A 21,573-nucleotide genomic window follows, 5' to 3' on the forward strand; every position below is an offset into this window, starting at 1 on the left:
TAAACAAACCTGGAAAAATAAACAATATTCAAAATGGCAAAAATAGAGATGGGGAAGGGAAAGACATTTTAATTAACAGCAATAGTTGAAGAAAACAGTTATTATTCAGTCATGGCTGATTCTTCCTGACCCATTTGGGGTATTTTTGGCAATGATACTGAGGTTGTTTGCAATTTCCTTTTCCGGCTCATTTTATAGCTTAGAAACTGAAGAAAACAGAGTTATGTGACTTTCCCTGGTTTATCCAGCAAGTAATTATCTTGAGACAAGATATGACCTCATAAAGATGAATCTTTCTGATTCCAAGACAATGCTCTATCTACATTACCTAGCTGCCAAGAAAAAGACTAGAAGTGGGAAATAGTGAAGCATGTGAAGGTGATAATGGGTTTATTAGGAACATAAGACATATAAAAGGGCATAATGGGAGATGATGAAATAGAGGCCAGAGGGCATCAGAACAAGAGTCAGGATACCCAAATCCCAAGAATTTGCCATTTATTAACTGGATGATCTTGGTCAAGTCATCTTTACCTCTCTAGATCAGTTTCCTCATCTGTTAAACAGGAAAAACATAACTGCACTGGCTTTTTCATAGGATTGTTGTCAGGATTGAATAAGATAACATACATTCAAAAGTCCTGCGTAAATCATAAAGTACTAATGGAATTCTGCACATCCTTTGGAGATGATTATTAGTATTGTCATCTTACAGATGGATAAGAGTCTAAATTGATATGACTTTGTTTCAAGTGCCAGGTTGAGGAAATTAGATATTAGTTTCCAAAATTTTTTGCTGATGAAGACGACGAAAGAGATCTTTTTAATTCAACTGGAATTAAACTTCAGATATTGTTATACATAATTTCAGAGACAGTTTGTTATATGCTTCCTCCAACATAACTTTCAGTACCTTTAAATAGTGAGATGATTCTTACATAATGTGGACAGTAGAGGTACAAAGCTAATATTCTTGTTGTCTTTTTTAAAAATAAAGTTCTTCCACCATGAGTCCTTAGGTTTCTATTTTCTAAAATTTTCCTTTAGTCATCCAAAAAATTAGTGTGTTCAGAAGGTCCTTGCACTATACCATATGAAAGCAAAAATCACTAATTGAGGTTTAATTATTGTAATTAGCAATGTACTCTATTTTTGCTTTGCCTTCTCAGAAAGATTTCTATCATTTCATTAAGGGAATCAAGCCAGCTGCTTTGAAAATCCAGAGTCCTTATTTATACTAACTAGATGTCAATTTTGTTTTTATATTTAGTAGATTTATATGGACCACCTGTTTTACTAAATTGGAAGAAATGGATAAAGTCAACTCTCAATTATCCATACTAATGATGGGAACTCCGGAGAAGATTATGTACAATTAGAGGTCTCTGACATCCAGGATGACCCTCTGATTCATCTTCTGGAAGGGGCTTCTAAACTAAACTCAGATTTTCAGCAAATTATCCTCTTTGGATGCTAAAGTTAAGAAAATTTGTAACCAAAGAGAAATACACACATTCTCAACACTGCTTCTCCATGATGTATATTATTAACTAACAACCCTCACAGTCAATTTTTTTAAAAGGAATAAAAGCAGCCCTGATGTTCTAAGCTCAAAAAACCTGATCATGGGCAGAACCTAGCAGAAAAAGTCCATTCCCTCCTTCCCACCACTTCCAGCAGGAGTGCCCTTATATTATCCTAGCAAGGTGTCCTGGTTCAATGGGAACAAACCCCTTCCTTCCTGCAAGAAAAAAGAATCTCTTACTTGTTTTGTGAGTTTCCAAACTTCCCGAATGGATCTCCTGCCATTCCTCCATCCCCAGTGAAGATGTAAAGATATCCATCGTCTCCAAAGAGCAGTTGTCCTCCATTGTGGTTAGATGCTGGTTCTTCAATTTCCAAAATTATCCTAATTTTAAAAAAAGTCTTCTCAATTCAGAATGTCACATTTGGATGAAATCACAGAATGAAACAGCTGGAAGGAAGGACCCTATCACTCTAACCCTGATTTAGGTTATATGATTCTAATACAGATGATGAGAGCTAGAGGGGGCTTTTGAGTCACAGAATATAGCGTGTCAAAGCAGGAAGAAACCACAGAGATTTTCTAAAACCAACTAATTCATTTCACAACGGTTCTGAGGCCCAGAAGGGAGAAATGATTTAGCTAGTCTTATTTATTTCACTCAGCTCACTGATTGCATTCAACTCAATCCTAGTTCAACTAAACAGTCTCTATGCCTCCTACCCAGCAGCCTTGACCACCTTACTCCATCCTGGCTTCTAATCTCCTATTGGTGATTTTCTGGCCAGCACAGCCATATTTCAATCTCAACTCCATTCATTCAGTGGATTACTATACCTCCTCACCTAGCAATTTGTCCTGGCATGAGTCCATTTGACTCCTTCCTATCCCACCTTGTACCCTTGCTGGTATACCTCCCTTTTATGTTTTGTTTCCTCCTTATTAAAATGTAATCCTGTTGAGAGTAAGAACCATCTTGTTTTCTAGTATGTGTCTCCCCAGCATTTAGCACAATGCCTCCCATATAGTAAGTGCTTGAAAATTTTCTCTATCTACTGGACTACTTATTATTCTCCAATCTCATCCTGCCTTCCTTTCAAACTGGTACCTATGCCATGAAATTTTCAACATCCAGCTCAAGTGCCAAATCCTTCTCAAAACTTCCTTTCCTAATGCTAAAAATGATTTCTTCCTCCTCACATTTATTATGACACTTGATTTGGTTCTGTATTTTGTCCATATTACATTCTACCATGAATCATAATACTTTGTAAGTTAGGTAGCATAAGTATTATCTCCATATAAATATAGAAACAGGTATAGAAATAGAAGCTTGAGAAATTAAATGATATGCTCAAAAACACAGCTAGTAAATAACTGAAAACAGGATTTGAATCCAGATCTCTTCACTTCAAGTCCAGCATTCTTTACATCAGGGTACACTGATTCTTAGAAAGTATCAAGAGAGATCTGGCTAGCGGGTGGAGAAGGGTGAAATCAGAGATGGCCTCATGAAGGAAGCATCTCTGAGATGACCCATCTCATACTGTGGATTTGCTTTAACATAGCCCAGAAACCTCTGCATCCTGAAGCCTCACGCCAGCTCTGAATATCATATATTGGGAGAACCCTCTGCCCCTGTGACTTTACCCTTCCAATTAAATGACTTCTAGAATGCCATTTAAAGAGAGAACCCAGCATGTATTGGTTATTTCCAGAATGTATTTTGGATTATTTCTAACAACCCTCCCTTCCAGATATCTATGTCCTTTCCATCTTTTTCTGTATTCATAGTCCCAGTGCTTTGCACACTTTCTGGCACGTAGGGAGTAATTAAATGCTTGTTGACTGACTGGCTGAGCCCTAAAAGATGGGAAGAAATAGAGGAGCATCTTTTTCAGGCATGAAAAGGCAATCTGTGAATTGATGAAGGCCCAGATGCAGATGATCATAATAGATTTATTCAAATACAAAGAAATAAATTTCAAAGATACAAATAATTAAATTAAGAGGGAAGGGGAAATAGTGCAATTAAGTTAAAATGGAAAATTCCAAACAAGAGAATTAACAGAAAGTATTTTGTTCTATTTTACTTTTTCTTTATACACTGTTCTAACAAACTCGATAATCCAATTTTCCAGCCCTCAACAGATTAGAAGCTTTTGGCTAGAATAAAAGAGAATGATTATTGAAAACAAGCACATCAACAAGATGAAAAAAATGATAGCTGAAAATGAGGGGGAAATCTGAAAATTATTTTCAGCACAGTGGAAGGGCTGAATGAGAACTATTTATAGACCAATATTTAAACAACATACTTGCAAATTACAACCCAATTTTGTTGTTCAGTCATTTTCAATTGTGTCTGACTCTTTGTAAGTCCATTTGGGATTTTCTTGGCAAAGGTACTGGAGTGATTTGTCATTTTCTTCTTCAGCTCATTTTACAGATGTGGAAACTGAGGCAAACAGGGTGAAGTGACTTACCCAGCATTACATAGCTAGTAAGTGCATGAGACCAGGTTTGAACTCAGGAAGATGAGTCTTCATGACAAGATCACCGTACCCCTAGCTATCCCTTACAACCCAATGGGGAAGTTAATGACCCTCCATTCATAACCTGGCCCTTTCCTACCTCTCTAATATTCTTACAACTCATTACTCTCCACATACTCTCTGATCCAATGGCACTGTCTCCTCACACATATCAGACACCTCATCTCCCAAACTTGGGCATTTTCACTGGCTGTCCCCCATATTTGGAACTCTGTCCCTCTTAATCTCTGCTTCTGCTCAGAGTCCCATCTCTTTTAAGAAGACTTTCCCAGTCTTCCTTTACCTTAGTACCTTCCCTCTGAAATTATCTCCAATTTATCTTGTATATACACATCTTTTTTATGCACAATTGTTTACATGTTACCTCCCCATTAGACTGAGCTCCCTGAGAACAAGGCTTGTTATTGTTGTTGTTTTTGCCTGTCTTTGTACTACCAGCATTTAGTGCCTTGACACATAGTAGGCACTTAATAAATGTTTGCTGTTGACTCTATGGGCCTCCATTTCTTCATCTGCAAAACAGATCAATCAACTAATCAGCAAGCATTTATAAAGCTCTTAATATACTTCTAGGGATCATGCTGAAGGATGGGGATTAAAAAAATGGGTTACACTAAAATGATTTCTTGGGTCCCTTCTGGTACCATATCATATGATCCTATAATCTCTAAGGGCACTTTGGATCTTAACATTCTATAATTCTGAACTTTTTTAGGATGTCAAAGGAATGTGTGAAAAATATTCAATTTTTTTAAAGTTTTGCTTCTCAAAAGGGTGAATTTCCACTATCTAGAAAATGTAATGCCACCAAATCAGCCATTCCCAGAGGACTTTAGACAACCAAAGTCTTATTACACTTTTTTTTCTTTGTCTTCCTCCCTCCCCTAGGAATTCTGGGTTAAATTCTCCCCAAAAGGCACTACCTTTCAGATCTGTGGTCCACAGTATTCATGTCATCAGGGGAAATCTTGAACTCACTGATGCGGATCATCTCCTCGTAACTGATCTCCACAGAGTAGTACACATAGACTTTCCCAGTATCTTTAAACTGAGGGTGGAAGACAATTCCAAGAAAGCCTCTCTCATCACCTTCCCAAGGAGAGGTGAGCACAGCCTCGCTGATGTTCAGAAATGGCTTCTCCAATCTTGAACGGTTGGGGAGGTAAGTCCAGACCAGCCCCACCTGTTCAGCCACAAAGAAGCGGTGAGTGCCGTCATTGGCATGTACCATGGCCACGGGGTTCCGGAGCCTGTTGGCCACCTCCACCAGACAGAGCTCCAGACAGCCTTCTGTGTCAGCCCTCACCTGACCCAGGTTCACATTCAGATTCTCGTTGACCAGTAGGCGAGGAAAACAGTAGTCAACATCATCAAGTGATAAGTAGCGGCAAAACTTGGCCCGATTAGTCTCCAGGGCCCATAATTCTGGGTCTGGAGAGAGATGACGGAATATAGTTCTGCAATTGTGCCATACATCTACACAGTAGTCCTTACAGAGCCCAGGCACTGTCCGGAGAGGTGTGGATGGGTCCTCTGCATCAAACAAGTGTGCAGCATATGGAGAGCATTCCTACAGATACAGAGAGAAACTGGTCTTCATTTTTACCCCAAAGCCTTCGTAGCCAACAACTCTTCACATGTAAAAGAAAAAAATTGTGTCCATTTTTCTCAGATGATACATAATACCATTTCCTCTAAGAAGCTTTTCTGGACACTCAAAAGAGAGATAATAATTGCTAATGACACTTTACACAATATAGGGACTGCACATGTGATTTCACTTATAGGGAACTCCAAGATGATAAAGTCTTCCCTCCCAATCCAGGATAGAATCTCTCTCAAAGAAATACATGCAACTCTCTACAAGAATGCTGGGGAGTTACGTGACTCGCTCAGGATCACACAGTCAGTATTATATTAGTGGCAGGATTTGAATCTGGGTTTTCCTAATATTGAGACCAGTGGTCTTTCAACTATATCACATTCTTCTCCACTAAAAGATATCCCCACAATAATTATCCACATTTCTATGGAGTAAGCAAAAGAAGTATTAACACACCTATTTTATAGATGAAAAAACTTAATTTCAGAGAGTGACTTTGTAGAAGGCTGAAACTATTGGGTTGATGCACTGAGGTCAGGTCTATTGAGCGCTTGAGGCTAACTACTTATTGGACAATATTCTATAGGCATATGCTTGGAAAATGGTCCTTTCCACTATCTGTACTGGCTCAATGATTGGTGTATTACAGGGGATTGTAGGAGGGATTAGGAGGTGGAATAAGACGAGCCAGGGACACACACTCTCAGCGATGAATGGGGGAAAGGTGGTTGTGGAGATTCTGCTTCCATCCTGTTCAATCCTGAGTGTAGGACCAAGAATAAAGCTGGACTTTTGCTTATCCTGATTCCAGCTGATTCTGCGGTGTCCTGGGTGCTAGCACGGTACATGACTTCATTTTATAGATGGAAAATTTTCATCTTAGAGAGTGACTTCATTTATTTATCCATGCATCCATGCATTCAACAAGAATTTGTTAGAAGCCTACTCATATCAGGCACTATGCTAAGCATCAAGGATATAAAAACAAAAATAGAAGTCCCTGCCCTCAAGGAGCTTACTCTCTATCACAGAGACCTGGTAGATGTCAGAGTCAGGACATTCAAACCTGATCTTTTACTCTAAGTCCAGTTCCATTTCTGCTATCCCTATGCTGCTCTCATGACTTTTCCATACTCATCTCCTCATTAATATAGTGATGGTTTAACTGCTTTTTGTTTTTATATTCCTAATACCTTGGACAGTACCTGGCATGCAATAGGCACTTAATAAATGCTTATCAAATTGAATTGATGAAGTAAATAGTAAAAACTATCATTTTGCTTATTGCCCAGAAAATATCCTATTCAGTTATCTAGATGTGGAGGGGGGGAATACATACATATATAGAGAGGAGGGAGGAGGGAGGAAGGAAGAGGGAAGAAAAGAGCTTGAGGAGGGAAGGAAAGGTAGACAGGGAAAGGGAGAAGGAAAGAAAATCATGGCATGCTAGAACTGGAAAGAATTCCAAGATCATTGCTTCTGAGAATGTCAGAGTAAAAGGAAATCTAATAAACACAGAACCATGGAATGTTTGACGTAAAAGGGACTTTAGAAAGTACCTCTTAATTTTATAAATAAGGAAACTGAGTCCCTGGTGAGGAAATATGACTTACCTGAAGTCACAAAGCAAGTGAATCACAAACAAGTTTATTTTCATAAGTTTGACCAAAACAAAGGAGAAAAAGGTAGAGGTAGAAAAGAATAATAGAGAAGGAAGAGGGAAAAAAGGAGGAAAAGAAGGAGGAGCAGAAGAAAAGGAGGAAGAGGAAGAGGAGGAGAAATAGGAGAAGGAGAAATAGAAGAAGGAGGAGGTGGAGTGCTCACTATGTGCTAAACACTTTACAAATATTATCTCAGTTGATCCTCAAAATAGCCTTGGAGATAGATATTATAACAGTGTCAGCAATAAGTATTTAATTACTTACTGTATACCAGGTACTGTGTCAATGTTGTAAAAAGATACATGCATATCATGTATCCAATTATCCCAAATCCACATTTATCACTGACTTTATACTTGAGGATATAATGGAAATTGCTGTGACCAAAAATAAAATAAAATAGTAAGTAAAGGAGAAAGAACCCTAACCATACATACTTCATACATGGTTCATATTCAAAGGAAGATAATAGAGTAAAGAAAAAGTCATCCCTTTCCTAACCCTAAATATCAATGGTCCCAAGCACAAAAAGATTTCTTAGGAGAACTTTAAAAAGACTTTAAAATCAAGTAAGAGAAATCAAGGAAAAATGAGGTAGGGAAAGAGTAATCCAAGAAAATTTTGAAAAGGAAGTCAACCAACTTGAAATAAAGAATCAAAAATTTAAGGAAGAAAATTCTTTGAAAACCAGAATTGGACAAAGGGAAACTAATGATGTTCCAAGACACAAAGAAATAATAAAACAAAATCAAAAGAATAAAAAAGTAGAGGAGAATATTAAACATTTCAGAAGAAAAACAACTAATCTGAAGACCAAGAAAAAAATAATTTAAAAATAGTCAAACAGCTTGAAAGTTATGATAAAAAAAATCTTAATACAATATAACAAGAAATTATTAGGGAAAATTTTCCCCTAAGTCCTAAAACAAAAACACAAAGCATAAATAGGAAAAATATCTATGGATCACTATCTGAAAGAGATCTCAGGTGGAAAACTTACAGGAATATCATAGTCAAATTTCAAAGCTTCCAGACTAAGGAGAAAATACTGGAAGAAGAAGAAAAAAATAATTTAGATATAGCAGAGCTACAGTAAGGATTACAAAAGACCAAACAGCAGCTGTCATGCTGAAGGACCCTAGGTTTGGGGATACTATGTTTTGTAGAGCAAAAGATCTGGGGTTCTCAAAGATAACTTACCCAGAAAAGTTAAGTATAATCCTGAATGGAAAAAAATGGACATTTAACAAACTTAAAGACTTTCAGATATTTGTGACAAAAATAGCAAAACTAATTTAAAAAATTTGACATATAAGATCTAGGTGAAATACAAGGTAAACATTAAGGGTTAACTATAAAGGACTCAATAAAGTCAAATGTTTTACTTCTCATATAAGAAAATATTATCAATTTATTTATAATTGTCATTTTTATTTAAGTAGTTTGAAAGAAAGGCTTGGAATGAGCCAATTATGATAAAGTGATTCATTCACCATCCATATATGCATGCATACATACACACACACACACACAAACTGTGTAGGGAGAGATAATAAGGAGCAAGCATCTCATACAAATGAGGAAGAGAAAGAGAAAAATAAATACAAAAGAAGCTAGTAGGGGAGAGGGCAGGTAGTGCTGAAAATTTACTCTCATCAGGAATGGGTTAAAAAAATTATATATATATATATATGATATGGAGAAAGAGAGATATCTATATCTATCTATAAGTAAATATATATAGATATATATAAAATGTGGAGAAAGAAAGAGAGAGAGAGGTATAAAAGTCTTCTAAATTTATAAAAAAAATAAGAGAGTATATAGGATGGGGGAGGAGAATAAGGGAAGGAAAAGGAGGGCAATGAATAGGGTGGAGAAGTAGAGGATTGAGGAGGGATAGGGATGGGATAAGAAGGAGAATGAGGAAAATAAAGTAATTGTAGCTTGGAATGTGAATTGAATAAATTCACCCATAAAATGGAAACAGAACAGATTAAAAATTTGAACTCAACAATATGTTGCTTTCAGTAAACATTATAAAAATGGGAGAAACACATAAACACAAAATCATGATCAGGAGTAGAATTTATTATGTAAAAAATAGCAGGGGTAGTAATCATGATCTCAGACAAATTTAAAGTTAAAATAGATTTAATCAAGAGAGAAAAATAGGGAAACCACATAATATATAGGTCATATTAATCAATATTATTTTAGACTATTTAAAATAAGTAGACTGTATAAACTTGGAATATTGTTGTAGTATAAAAAATGATGAGCTGGTGAATTTAGAAAAATATGAAAAACTATATTTATGAAGAAGGATACTATCCACTTTCAGAGAAAAAAAATCAAGTGGAAATAAGCATAGTGGGCTTTTACATATATTTGTATGAAAGTATATATGTGTACATATATTTATGTATATATGTGTGTGTATGATTATAGATATCTATATATGAAGATGTATGTATATGTATGTTATAATTATATGTGTATATATGTAAAATACCCACACTTAATTGTAGCCTTCTAGTGAAGTCAGGGGGTAGGAAGGGAAGGGAAAAATAAAGTAAAAAGTGCACAGCAGAGAACAAAAGACAACTTACAAAGAAACAGAGAAAAAATGGACAGTTTTGAACATCAAGTGTAATGTTTATTATACAGGTTTTCTTGAAATGGAAATTGATTGTTTATATTATGAATTTTCTTTTATGTTCTGCTGTGTACATAGCAATGTTTTTCTTTTTTTTCTTATTTTGTATTTAAGTTTAAAATTATTTTTAAAGTGAATAGTCATAACCTTTATGACTTAGCCATGCCACTGCTAAGTATAAATCCCAAAGATATTAAAGACAGTAACATCAAAAATATATAATAATGTATTCCCAAATATTCTTAATAACACCTAATAGTGATGGCAGAGTATTCCATTGATTGGTTGTTGTCCTTCACTCTTGAAGAGAACCAAAATGACAGCACTATGTTAAGGTCAAGGTACACTATGTCCAACTGATTAGTCCAATAGAAGCTCTTAAGGCTCTAGTATTTCTTTATGTTTTCTTTGAGCTACTGCAATTCTGCTTTGCTCATAGAGTGCACCACCTTTTTTTGTGGTGGGCACACTATGCTAGATAATCCTGTTTTAGCATCTTCCATAATATCTCAATCGATTACAAAGTTCTTCAAAGAGACTGTGAGACTCTCCTTATATCATTACTTCTGACCTCCATGTGGACATGAGCCTTGCAAAAATTCTCTATAAAAATAGTCTTTTAGACAAATGTACTTTTGGCACTCAAACAATGTGACCAGCCATTGAAATTGCACTCTCTGCACACTTTTTGGGGAGAACCTCGCTCTGGCAATGTGTACATCAACCTCATCATCTGCATGGACAACCCTGGAAAGTATATTGCCAAGGTAAGTGAATTTATCAGAATTTCTCCATTCACTGGAACCACTGGTTTCATATCTGGCATGGTGTTGCCAGGTGAAGAACCCATGTTTTTCTGATGTTAATTGTTAGGCCAAAATTAGCACAAGCAGCAAAAATACTTTGTTGCATTTCATTCTCATAGGCTGCACTGAATGCACAATTATCTGTGAACAGTTTGCTCATTTGTGAAATGAGGATGAAATAGGACCATATATAGAAAAGATTTTGTAAAACTTAAATGTTAGCTGTTGTTGCTATATAAATGTTAGCTGTTCATATTGATGTTATTATTGTTAGAATTAAAAGGAATTTCAGACTATCCAGATAATAAGTTTGGATGAAAGAATCCCGGAAGCAAGAGAAAAATAATTCAAAAGATAGATTTATTTTTAAAATATTGTTGTTCAATTGTTTCTCAGTCATGTTCGATTCTTTGTGATCCCATTTAGGGTTTCCTTGTCAAATACTGAAGTGGTTTGCCATTTCCTTTTCTAGCTCATTTTTACAGATGAGGCAACTGAGGCAAATAGGGGGAAGCTCTCTAGACAGAGTAGTGGCAATAAAAGGCAGCACAGGATCTAACAAAGCTCCATAGCATTTGTAAACCAACAGGTGGCAGCAGAGAGCAGCTCAGCAGAAGGTCCCAGCATCTCTTTTGAGGAGCATTACAACCGAGGCTCTATACCGTCAATATCTATAATATTAACTCTGGCTATATTTATTGCCTATATTTATGTCTCTTTGCATGTGTTCTCAAGACAGAAGCATTCTGTACATGTGTGCCCCAGAAAAGGGAGTATGTACAGGAGCGAGGACACTGAACATGAAGTCACTGTTAATTAATTCAAATTACAGCCAACAGTTGGGTAATTCATTTCAACTTTCCAAGTCTCTGTTTCCTCATCTGCAAAATAAGGGGATTGAACATGATAACCTCTTAGATCCTTTCAAGCTCTATGGTCAAATCAATAATTGATTATTAAGCACATATTATGTGCTAAATCTCTGTGCTTTGATCTCATAAAACATTTTCCCTGGTCACCCAAATTACCTAGCAACTTGTTTCCTCTTCACCACTAATCATAAGGTCATCTGTAGAAGAGTATGTAGGGAAGCTTTCTGATCATTTACTTTGTTTTACTATTTGTCTTTTGTTTGCATGAATGTTTTTGCTGCTTACTAAAAAAAATTGTGGTTTTGCTGATGTTAAATATATATATATATATAATATGTATATAATATATATTATAATATATATAATAATAAAGTATGGGGTATTTTTGAAGGGATCCAGGAGTATAGGAGGGAGAGAAGAAAAAAGGAAAAGGAAGAGTGCATAGAGATGAGAAATTCCAATGTGTAATTTGTCCATGAAACCTAGACTAAAATCACTCTATGGCTTTAATAACCTCAACATTGTGGAGCAAGAATCAAAAAATGTGGATTTCATTGTTGGCTCCACTACTTACTAGTTACTATTGAGAAGTTACTATTGAGTCTTTGTATCCTTATATTTCAGTATCCTTATCCATAAAAGAAGAGTAATAAGAGTAAGACATCGATTCTTCCCCTCCTTGCTACTCCCAGCAGTCACTCTGGTTACCTCATGAGGCTGTTAGAAGAAACTTTTTTTTCAATAAAAATTAAATTTTTAAAAAGAATTCATCTCAATAGGTAGAGAAAGGAGGGAGAGAATTTGGAACTGAAAATTAAAATAAAATTTAAAAACATTCAGAGAAACTATGTGGTATTATAGAAAGAATACCATACTTCAGGAAGATTTATATTCAAATCCCATTTTGTCCTCATACACTCATGAAACTGAGAAAAGCAGTCTGTCATGGCTTCAGCTTCCTTTACATAAAAGAAAAAGGAGTTAGTCTAAATGTTCTTTAAGATTCCAATCCAGCTCTAGCACTCTCTGAGAATTCTAGACTATGATCCTCAAGACCCAGACCACATTACTTTAAAAATTTATTTGTTCCCTAATGCCTAGCACTAAGTTCTACAAACAGGTGGTATTTGATAAATGCTCAGAAAAGTATCACAAATTTAAAACTGAAAGGACCTTTGAGATCATCAAAACATTCCTTTCATAGAGGAGGAATCTTAGTCCCAAAGGCTGAGGGAGTTGCTCATGGACTACACAAGTAAAATGAAGAAGAACAGAAATCTAAACCATGTCCCCTGCTGAAAATAATTCTTTCCCCTATTATGAGCTGATGCTGAATATATATTGACAATGATATATGCAAGCATGTGCTGGAACCAGTTCCCAGTCAATTGTTTAATTTTAATTGAGAGCATTTATACTTTGGAAATCAGCAAATAGTATAAACCATGCTTGATTTATTGTTTTGCTAATTGCTTAGATTTAAGAATGTGATGGGAAAATGTTGATAAAGCAGATTAAACTTAAATATGTTGTGCAGCTTTTTTTTGTAAACAAGTTGTTTAACACTTACCATAATATCCCTGAATTATTCCCTAATTATCTCTTTCTCTCAATATAATATTATGTACAAAGACAGAACTGGCCTGGTGTAAGACAGTTTGTACATGGCAATTTTCTGAATTTGAAAATGGACTTAGAAAAACAATGCTTCATAGTAATGAGAAGGACAGAGTGAGGAGAAAGATATGATGTTGTCATTTGTGAGGATGGGAGAAGAAGAGTGAAGAAGATGGAAGTTCAGCACCAATTCAGAGGTTTGTTCCCAGCAGCATTACTTGGTTTAATAATAAAGAAAAGATATTCTCTGGGCATTTTTTTATCCATGGAAAATTGGCCAATTGGCTCCAAGGCATAAACAAACAATAGACATGATATCCATGATGCACATGTTTGAAAGTCAGATGTTTACCTCAAGTTCATCAGATTTCTGTTTTGTGACATCACTGCGTATAATGCCAGCCCATTATAAAAACACAGATATGCAGCCCCACTTTAACATTGAGAGATTCAGAATGAGAATTCTTTTTATGGTACAATCAATCTTTCACAAAGTTGAGTAGCAGTTCAATATCCCTGAAGAATGGAGAGCTAGATTTGGAGGCCATGGACTAGTATTTCAAAACTGGTTCTGCAACTTACAACCTAGAATTCTGTCTAACTCATTAAATCTCTCTGAATCTCAGTTTCCTCAGCAAAACTAGAGGGTTGGACTAAAAGGACATACTAGCTCCAAAATGTACGTTTCTATAATGTGCCAAGGGAAGAAAGTAATTCATTTTGAGAAGTGGTAAGTTCCCCCTTAGAGTCTCTTTGCACAAAGGCTGGAAGATAATTTGTTGGGGCTACTATATAAGGAGGTTCCAGTTAGATTCAAGCCAGTCTAAATGTTGTCTTGGATCCCTCCAAACCTGAAATTCTGTGAACAGTGCAGCATAACTGCAAAAATAAGATAAATCACCCTCAGGTTTTATTAATGAAAAGCATCTTGTTTAGAAGAAGTAGGTGGTGCAGTAGATAGTAGGCTGGGCTGGAGTCAGAAAGATCTAACTTACTAAGTTAAAAATCTGACCTCAGACACCTCCTAGTTATATGACCCTAGGGAAGTCACTTAACCCTGTTTGCTTATCTGTAAAACAAGATAGAGTGAGAAATGGAAAACCACTCTAGTATCTTTGCCAAGAAAATCCCAAATGGGGTTATGATAAGTCAAGCATAACTGAAATAATTGAACAACAACTAGAACTAAAGGTAATGATCTCTCTGTCTTCCATCCTACTCAGATCTCCCCACTGCTATGGTATGTTCAGTTCTGAGATTCACCAATGGATTAGGAGAGTGGTCAGGATGATAAGGGGATGTCACATGAGGATTGGTTGAAAGAAGTGGGAATGACCAGTCTTGAAGATTTAGTGAGGACATAATTGTTTTTAGCTATTTGAAGGGCTATCCTATTGACAAGGAATTAAACTTTTCTGCTCAGACTCAGAGGCAAGAGATAGGAATGATGATTAGCAATTGCAAAAATGTAGATTTCATTTTGAAGAGAAAGCATTCTAATAATTAGAGCTGTCCAAAAATGAAAAACATTATCTCTTGTGATTTAGTGCACTTCAATGAACTCCTCCAAAGAAAACTAAATGTCAGAGATATCGGGAATTCTTGTTCAGGTCTGAACTTATCTGATTATATATTATTCTCCCATTCCCCATGCCTGTGACATTGCCACATGATAAGTCCACTTGCTTTTTCTTATACATAGTATTCTATCTCCTCCTCTCTCTTTGCCTTTGCTGAAATGCTCTCCCTTTTTACTTCGCTCTCCTGGAATCTGTAGTTCCCTTTTCAGTTTTATCTCAAGGGCTACCTCCTTCAAGTGATCTTTTTATGGTTGTTAATGCCCATCCCATCAATTTTTGTTATGGATTTATCTGACTCCATTTATCTATGCACATCTTATACATGAAAGAATGAGGATGGGGATGATATCAACTTATAAATTACTCATTCCTTTTCTTCCTCCACAAAAAGTTTTTTTAGAATACCCATATATTACCAATAAAATCCAACAGGTAAAGATTAAAAAAAAGTTCCAGTCAAAATAATTGTAGAATGTATAAAATTTTTATAGTGTACCTATTAACATAGACACAAGAATTATATGACTACTACTAGAAAACACTCCATAGAAATAAAATAAGACAAACAATTGGGAGATGTGTATTGCTTAATTATTGGAGGATGCTAACATAATAAAAATGATTATATTTTCTAAATTAAAAGATTTATTACTATACCAAAATGCCAAAAGTTTCCTTTACAGAACTAGAAAAATTAATAACAAAAATTCATCTAGAAGAACATTATATGGTCAAAGGTAAAAAGGGAAATAATGAAAAATATGGAAAAGAAGGGGATTCAGAAATACCAAACCTCAAACTATACTATAAAGTATTAAATATTTAAATTCTAATTTAAAAAAGAAAAGTTGATCAGATTAAGTAAATAAGACCAAGAAGAAAATGAACATTAAAAGTATAGTATTCAATAAAACAAAAGGCATCAGCACTAAGTCTGGCAGAAACTATGTTTATCCCAATATCTCACACAATTTAACAGAATAAGCTCCAAATGGATCTATGGCCTTCATATAAAAGATATATAATAAATAAGAGGAGCAAATAAAGAGCTATCTTTCACGACTATATATAAGCAAAGTTCTTAAGGAAACAAGGGAAATACTGACCAAAGATAAAATGAAAAATTGTGATTACATAAAATTAGAAAGCTTTGGCAAAAACAAAACTAATGTAATTTCTAAGGAAATTAGTTAACTTCCCAATTAACTAACTGGAGAGGAGGGGAATCTTTACCCCAAAATTCCTTTGATATCTAAGATATATTAGGAAATGAAACAACTATACAAAAAACAAAGGTCAATTTTCAACAAATAAATAGCCTAATAGTTTGCAAGAGGAAAAAAAAAAAACGAGATATAGTAAATTATGTAAAAATGATGTTCCAAATCACTAGTAATAAGAAAACTGCAAATTAAAATAATTCTGACATTCTATCTCACAGCTATCAGCTTGGCAAAGATGACAAAAATGATGATTGCTGTAGTGGTTGTGGGAAGATAAGCACACTAATTGCACTCTTAGTGGAATCTGTAAATTGGTTCAATGTTCTAGAAAGCTATTTGGAACTATACTCAAATAGTTCTTATACTAATACTCTTTGGTCCAACAACATCACTGCTAGGCATGTACTTCAAGAGATCAAAGAAAGGACCCATATATAAAAATATAGCTAAAGTAGGACTTTTTGTGATTGCAAAAAAATTGGAAATAAAGTAGGTGCCCAACAACTGGGGAATGGCTAAACAAGTTATGTTATGAATGTAATAGAAGATTATTGCATTCTAAGAAATGGTGAAGAAAGAAACCTAGGAAGACATATATGAATTAAAGGGAGGCTTAAGTGAGTAGAACTAGTTGACATAATGAAAAGGAAAACAATTCTAAAAGACTTAAGAACTCTGATCAGTGTAATGAATAATCATAACTTCAGCAGATGATGATAAAATGTTTCCCATATCTTGGTAGAGAGGTAAAGGCCTAAAAGTAAAGACTGAGACATGCGTTTGCAGACATTGCCACTGTTTTGTTTGACTATACTTGTTATACGGGAGAGTTTTTATTTAAGGGGAGGAAGAGATAAGTCATGACAAGAAGTAGATCAGTAGTGACATTTGATGCCAAAACAAAAGAAAGAAAAGAGTGTCTTAAAACATTTTTAAAATAACAGAAGAGAGCAAAAGGAAGCTCAGATGTGTGAAGTTTTGCTACTAAAAATAAAACTCTATATTGAGTTCATAATTTCTTAAATAATTCTTTTCTAAAAAAATTTGTATATTGCAACACTCATTTGTTGGTGTTTACGTTCACAATTTTAAAAACATTTTGGGTTTTGGATTTTTTTATAATTTTAAAAATTTTAAGCAAAAAAAAAAAAGAACCCATGAAATAGACAAGATGACTACTATTAATCCAATGTAAAGATGAAGATACTGAGATACAATTAATTTTGCTCATAGTAAAATAGTTAGCAAATGTCAGTCAGTACACAAATACAAGTTTCTTTACTCCATGGCCAATGTTTTTCCTACTATACTATAGTGACTCACTTGTTAGCACCTTTTTCCCTAAAAGCAGTATCTATGACAACCCTTTTGATTGGGATGAGAATCTTTGCCAAGTCTTACAACAGATGCTGCTGTTTCCACATCATGAATGACACAGTGAAGATATGTGATTAAGCCTATTTCGAAAAGTTGACCTTAATTTTCTCGTCAGAGGCAAATCAAGATGGGCACTCAAAACAAACAACAATATTATTACTAGACATATTTGCTCACCCATCCTGACAGAGTTTCTTTAAAAAAAAAAAAAAGGCCAACTTCAACTTCACTTTATATTCTTAAGGTGGGGTTTAGGTCATTGAACATATCCCAGCTGTTTTGTGAAAATGAGTTCAGCAAGCATCCTCTAGAGACTGAAGTTCTTTTCCTCTGTGTTTTGATTTTTAATCTTTTCCCTTCACAAAACAAAGAGATGCTGTGACATAAATCGATTGGAACAAATGGAAATTTCTTGGTCCTATCTATAGGTATCTTTCTTGGTGGCAGTCTGTTTACACAGTTAGCCATTCTTCTCTGGGGCTAACTGGCAACAATGGGAAAACTAAGAATACTGAAAATGGCTGTTTTCACACACAAGAAACAAGTTAGTTATGAAAGCAAAAAGGGAGCAATTGGTGCCCATAGCCATATCAAAAGTGCCAGCCTTTTCTCCCCCTTAAAACAAAAATAAACAAACAAAAAAGCAATCTACAAGTAGCAGTTAAAAGTGGGAAGAATTCAGTTCTCTAGACTGGCATTTGATAGACAGGTCCTTTTCACTTTTATTGCAAAGCAAGCCAGAGGAAGAGAAAGACAGCAAGCCAATGAGACCTCTATAATAGAGCTTTATAAATTTATTCCTGATTAGTTTTCCATGATTGACTTTGTTTTTCCCCTGTGTTGTGTTTTCTCCTGGGAAGTCTTATCCTATAAGTTGCCTCAAGCCTTGAGCTTAGAAAATAAAGATTTAACAAATGATACATTATCTAGGACAAGACTTTCTGAGTATTCTTTAAGTGTTTCAGATGGGACTGAATTCAAGGTTAAGAAACCAACAAAAAATAGTTAAATTTTGTTTAACAAAACATGAAACATAAAAATAACAACTATGACATTAACAATGAAAACATTCACCATAATGATTTTTTTTTAAAATTTATAAAAAGTTTTTTAAAAAGATTGGAGGAACTGAAGATATGACTAAGGAATTTGTGGAGAAATAAAAGGATGATCACCATGAAAATAGCTTAAAATCAATAAAGATCACAGATGTACTTCCATGGAAAACAAACATTGACAATAAGGATGGGAAGGAGATTCAGGGAAGGTCAGGAAATGATTCAATTTATGGCTGTTTTATTTGCAATAACAAAAACTTGGGAACAGCCTAAAAATCCAGTAATTTGGGGGAAAGAGGTGATAATCTGGATCTGTAATTCCATCCACATGGGGAGACTCCCAGCTAAGGTTCTAGTCCAGTGTGAAAACTTCTTCCATCAATGCCAAGTAATTCATAGTCTTAAAGTGATGCCTGAACATGGTTACAAAGATAACAGATGAGAGACAGGATGTTAACCTAATCTTCCTAACTTTTAAATAAATTTTGGCATAATATAATTGAATAGTGTAATGCTGTCAAAATAGTAACATGAAAGATCTAAAAAGACTGTGAATGATCATCAAAAACCAAACATAAATACATACACTCTCTCTCTCTCTCTCTCTCTCTCTCTCTCTCTCTATATATATATATATAATATATATATATATATAATACATACATACACATATGCATATATTTTTAAAGCCACATTAAAAGTATTGGAAATTCAGAAGAGAACAGGAAGTAAACATTTTTTGATTAATTTATTTCTGATTTATGAAAATATGGCATACTGTTTAATATAGTACTTATTTTTCTAATTTTCTTAATTATTTGCTTTCCTTGGTAGTTATTCATTTAACTTGAGGAAACACTACTGCACAAACAGGGGGCAATGTGCAGTACCATTCCCTCTTCTGAGTCCACAGAGGTGGTTTGGAAAAGAATTCAGTCCCTTCTAACAGTCTGGCTTCTAATGAGAAAGGATAGATTTCCTTTTCACATACTCTACAATTCATTAAACTGCTCTAAAGATGATTTCAGTTTTAGTTTAGGTTATGGTTCCTATTTAGGGTTTCCCCAAAAAGCAGAAATTAAACAGATACTCAATATACAAAATGAATCAGATATGGGACAGGTAATTTACTCCTGCACACAAAAGAAATGCTAAAGTTTAAAGTCTCAGTGCATATTACCCTAAAGACTTAAAACAAGATATCTTAACTTTTGTCTAATGTAACAATCTATTGCTAAGCTAATACTTAAATCTCATCAGAACATAAAAAAGTTGAAAGGATTGCTACTTAGGTATTACACATTTCACCTCAGCTCCTTACTATCTAATTAACTCGGTAGACATCTGCTTGTAAAAGTCAGCCAGATTTGGGGTTTCACTGGCCATCTTCTATGATACAAAAGCTTTTCAGGCCATTAGCTCCAACACAATAAAACTTTAAGCCTTCAAATTTCTCAAACTCATAATATTATCTCCAAACAAGTCAAACCTACCTTAAGAATGATTCTCAATCACCCACTAGGGAAATGAAACACAAAACTGAATAAAAAGGCAGGGCCCAGGTGCAAATTCACCCTGTTGATTCTATCAGCAGAGGAGTTGGGAGAAACAAAGCTGTTCATCTCCCAAAACTTTTTATGTTGAAAAAAGGATTTCTCTGTAAAGACTATACTACATAGTTACATGGGAAGCAACTAGACCCAAAACTGACTCTTTTAACTCACACAGTTCCCCAGATTACATCACTTTTAAGGGGCTGTGAGAGGGTAACTCAGGGCTTGCTGTGTCCTAATATTAAATAGCAAGTCTTCTTGCACTCCATATGACAGGAAATAGACCCCAGGGATTCTATCTGATTGATCAGAACCGGGAAAGGCAATTCCAAGTATGTTCCATGGGATGACCCCTGATGTATCATTTATTTATTTGTTTGTTTGTTTGTTTTTCTAGATAGAAACTTGCAAAGCATGGGTACTCTTAAGGGCCATTAATCATGGGGGCAAGCAAACTAAGGGACTCATCAGGCACACAATAAACTGAGGAAGTTGAGGATCATCAGTCTATAAGTACTTATTAAGTGCCAAACCCTGTGCTTGGGAGAGGATATACAAAGATGAAATGGTATCTTCCCTCAAGCAACGGTGGATGGGGGTCTTTCTACAAGCTATATCATATCTCAAATCTATCAAATATCATATCTCAAATAAAGAAGAGTCAACTTAAATTTGGAGTCAAGAAATCTCCACATTAGTTTCAGTGGAAATCAGGATATAAACTTTGCCCAATATTTCAGTCTTTGAGTCATTCTTTTTTTTTCCCCCTGAGGCAATTGGGGTTAAGTGACTTGCCCAGGGTCACACAGGTAGGACATGTTAAGTGTCTGAGACCAGATTTGATCTCAGGTCCTCCTGACTTCAGGTCTGATGCTCTATCCACTGCACCACCTAGCCACCCCAGTCATTCTTATGCGCAAGTATCACTCACATCCATTATACATTCTCCACATCTGTATTGACAGGGAGACTTATATCATTTCAATCCACACAATAAAATAATTGACATTCACATTGTGTTATAAAATTTGGATAACATTTTATTTATATTACTCATCCTTTACAATACTCTATAAGGTAGGAAATATTAGCCTCACTTTATAGATAAAGGAAGCTACTCCCAAATTAAGTTATATTAGTTTACTTAGAGTTGCAAAATTAATAAAGGTCAGAGAGAATAGAACAGGACATTATTTTGGAACTGATAATCAAAAAGATGGGTGAGGTTTTTCTTTCAGAGTAGTCCAAAGAATTCAGACTAATTTGATTTTTTGATATTTTCTCATTATTTCTAATCTGCTTCAATGTAATAATAAAAAAAATTTTTAAAGTTAAATTGAAATGAAAGACTGGATCACTTTTGACTCTAGAGAAGCCAAGAATATTCCTTTTCTTCCATAAAACACAGGTACTAAAGTAAGAAGGAATTTTGAGATTCCTCAATGTTCTAGAAAAAGCCTGATTATGCAGGTGGAAGTCAGTTC

General features: G+C 35.0%; 1 protein-coding gene across 2 annotated transcripts in view; it reads right to left on the bottom strand.

Moving 5' to 3' along the window:
• Window positions 1-21,573, bottom strand: part of HHIPL1 (HHIP like 1) — a 96,520-nt gene that overhangs the window by 63,266 nt on the left and 11,681 nt on the right. For both annotated transcript variants that reach the window (XM_051978401.1, XM_051978402.1), the window contains exons 2-3: window positions 5,004-5,650; window positions 1,766-1,909 (exon numbers count right to left, since the gene is read on the bottom strand). In XM_051978401.1, coding sequence (XP_051834361.1) covers window positions 1,766-1,909; window positions 5,004-5,650 — 791 coding nt within the window. The remainder of the gene's footprint in view (window positions 1-1,765; window positions 1,910-5,003; window positions 5,651-21,573) is intronic.

This window comes from Antechinus flavipes, chromosome 2, assembly GCF_016432865.1.
Source record: "Antechinus flavipes isolate AdamAnt ecotype Samford, QLD, Australia chromosome 2, AdamAnt_v2, whole genome shotgun sequence".
Taxonomy (NCBI): Eukaryota; Metazoa; Chordata; class Mammalia; order Dasyuromorphia; family Dasyuridae; genus Antechinus; species Antechinus flavipes.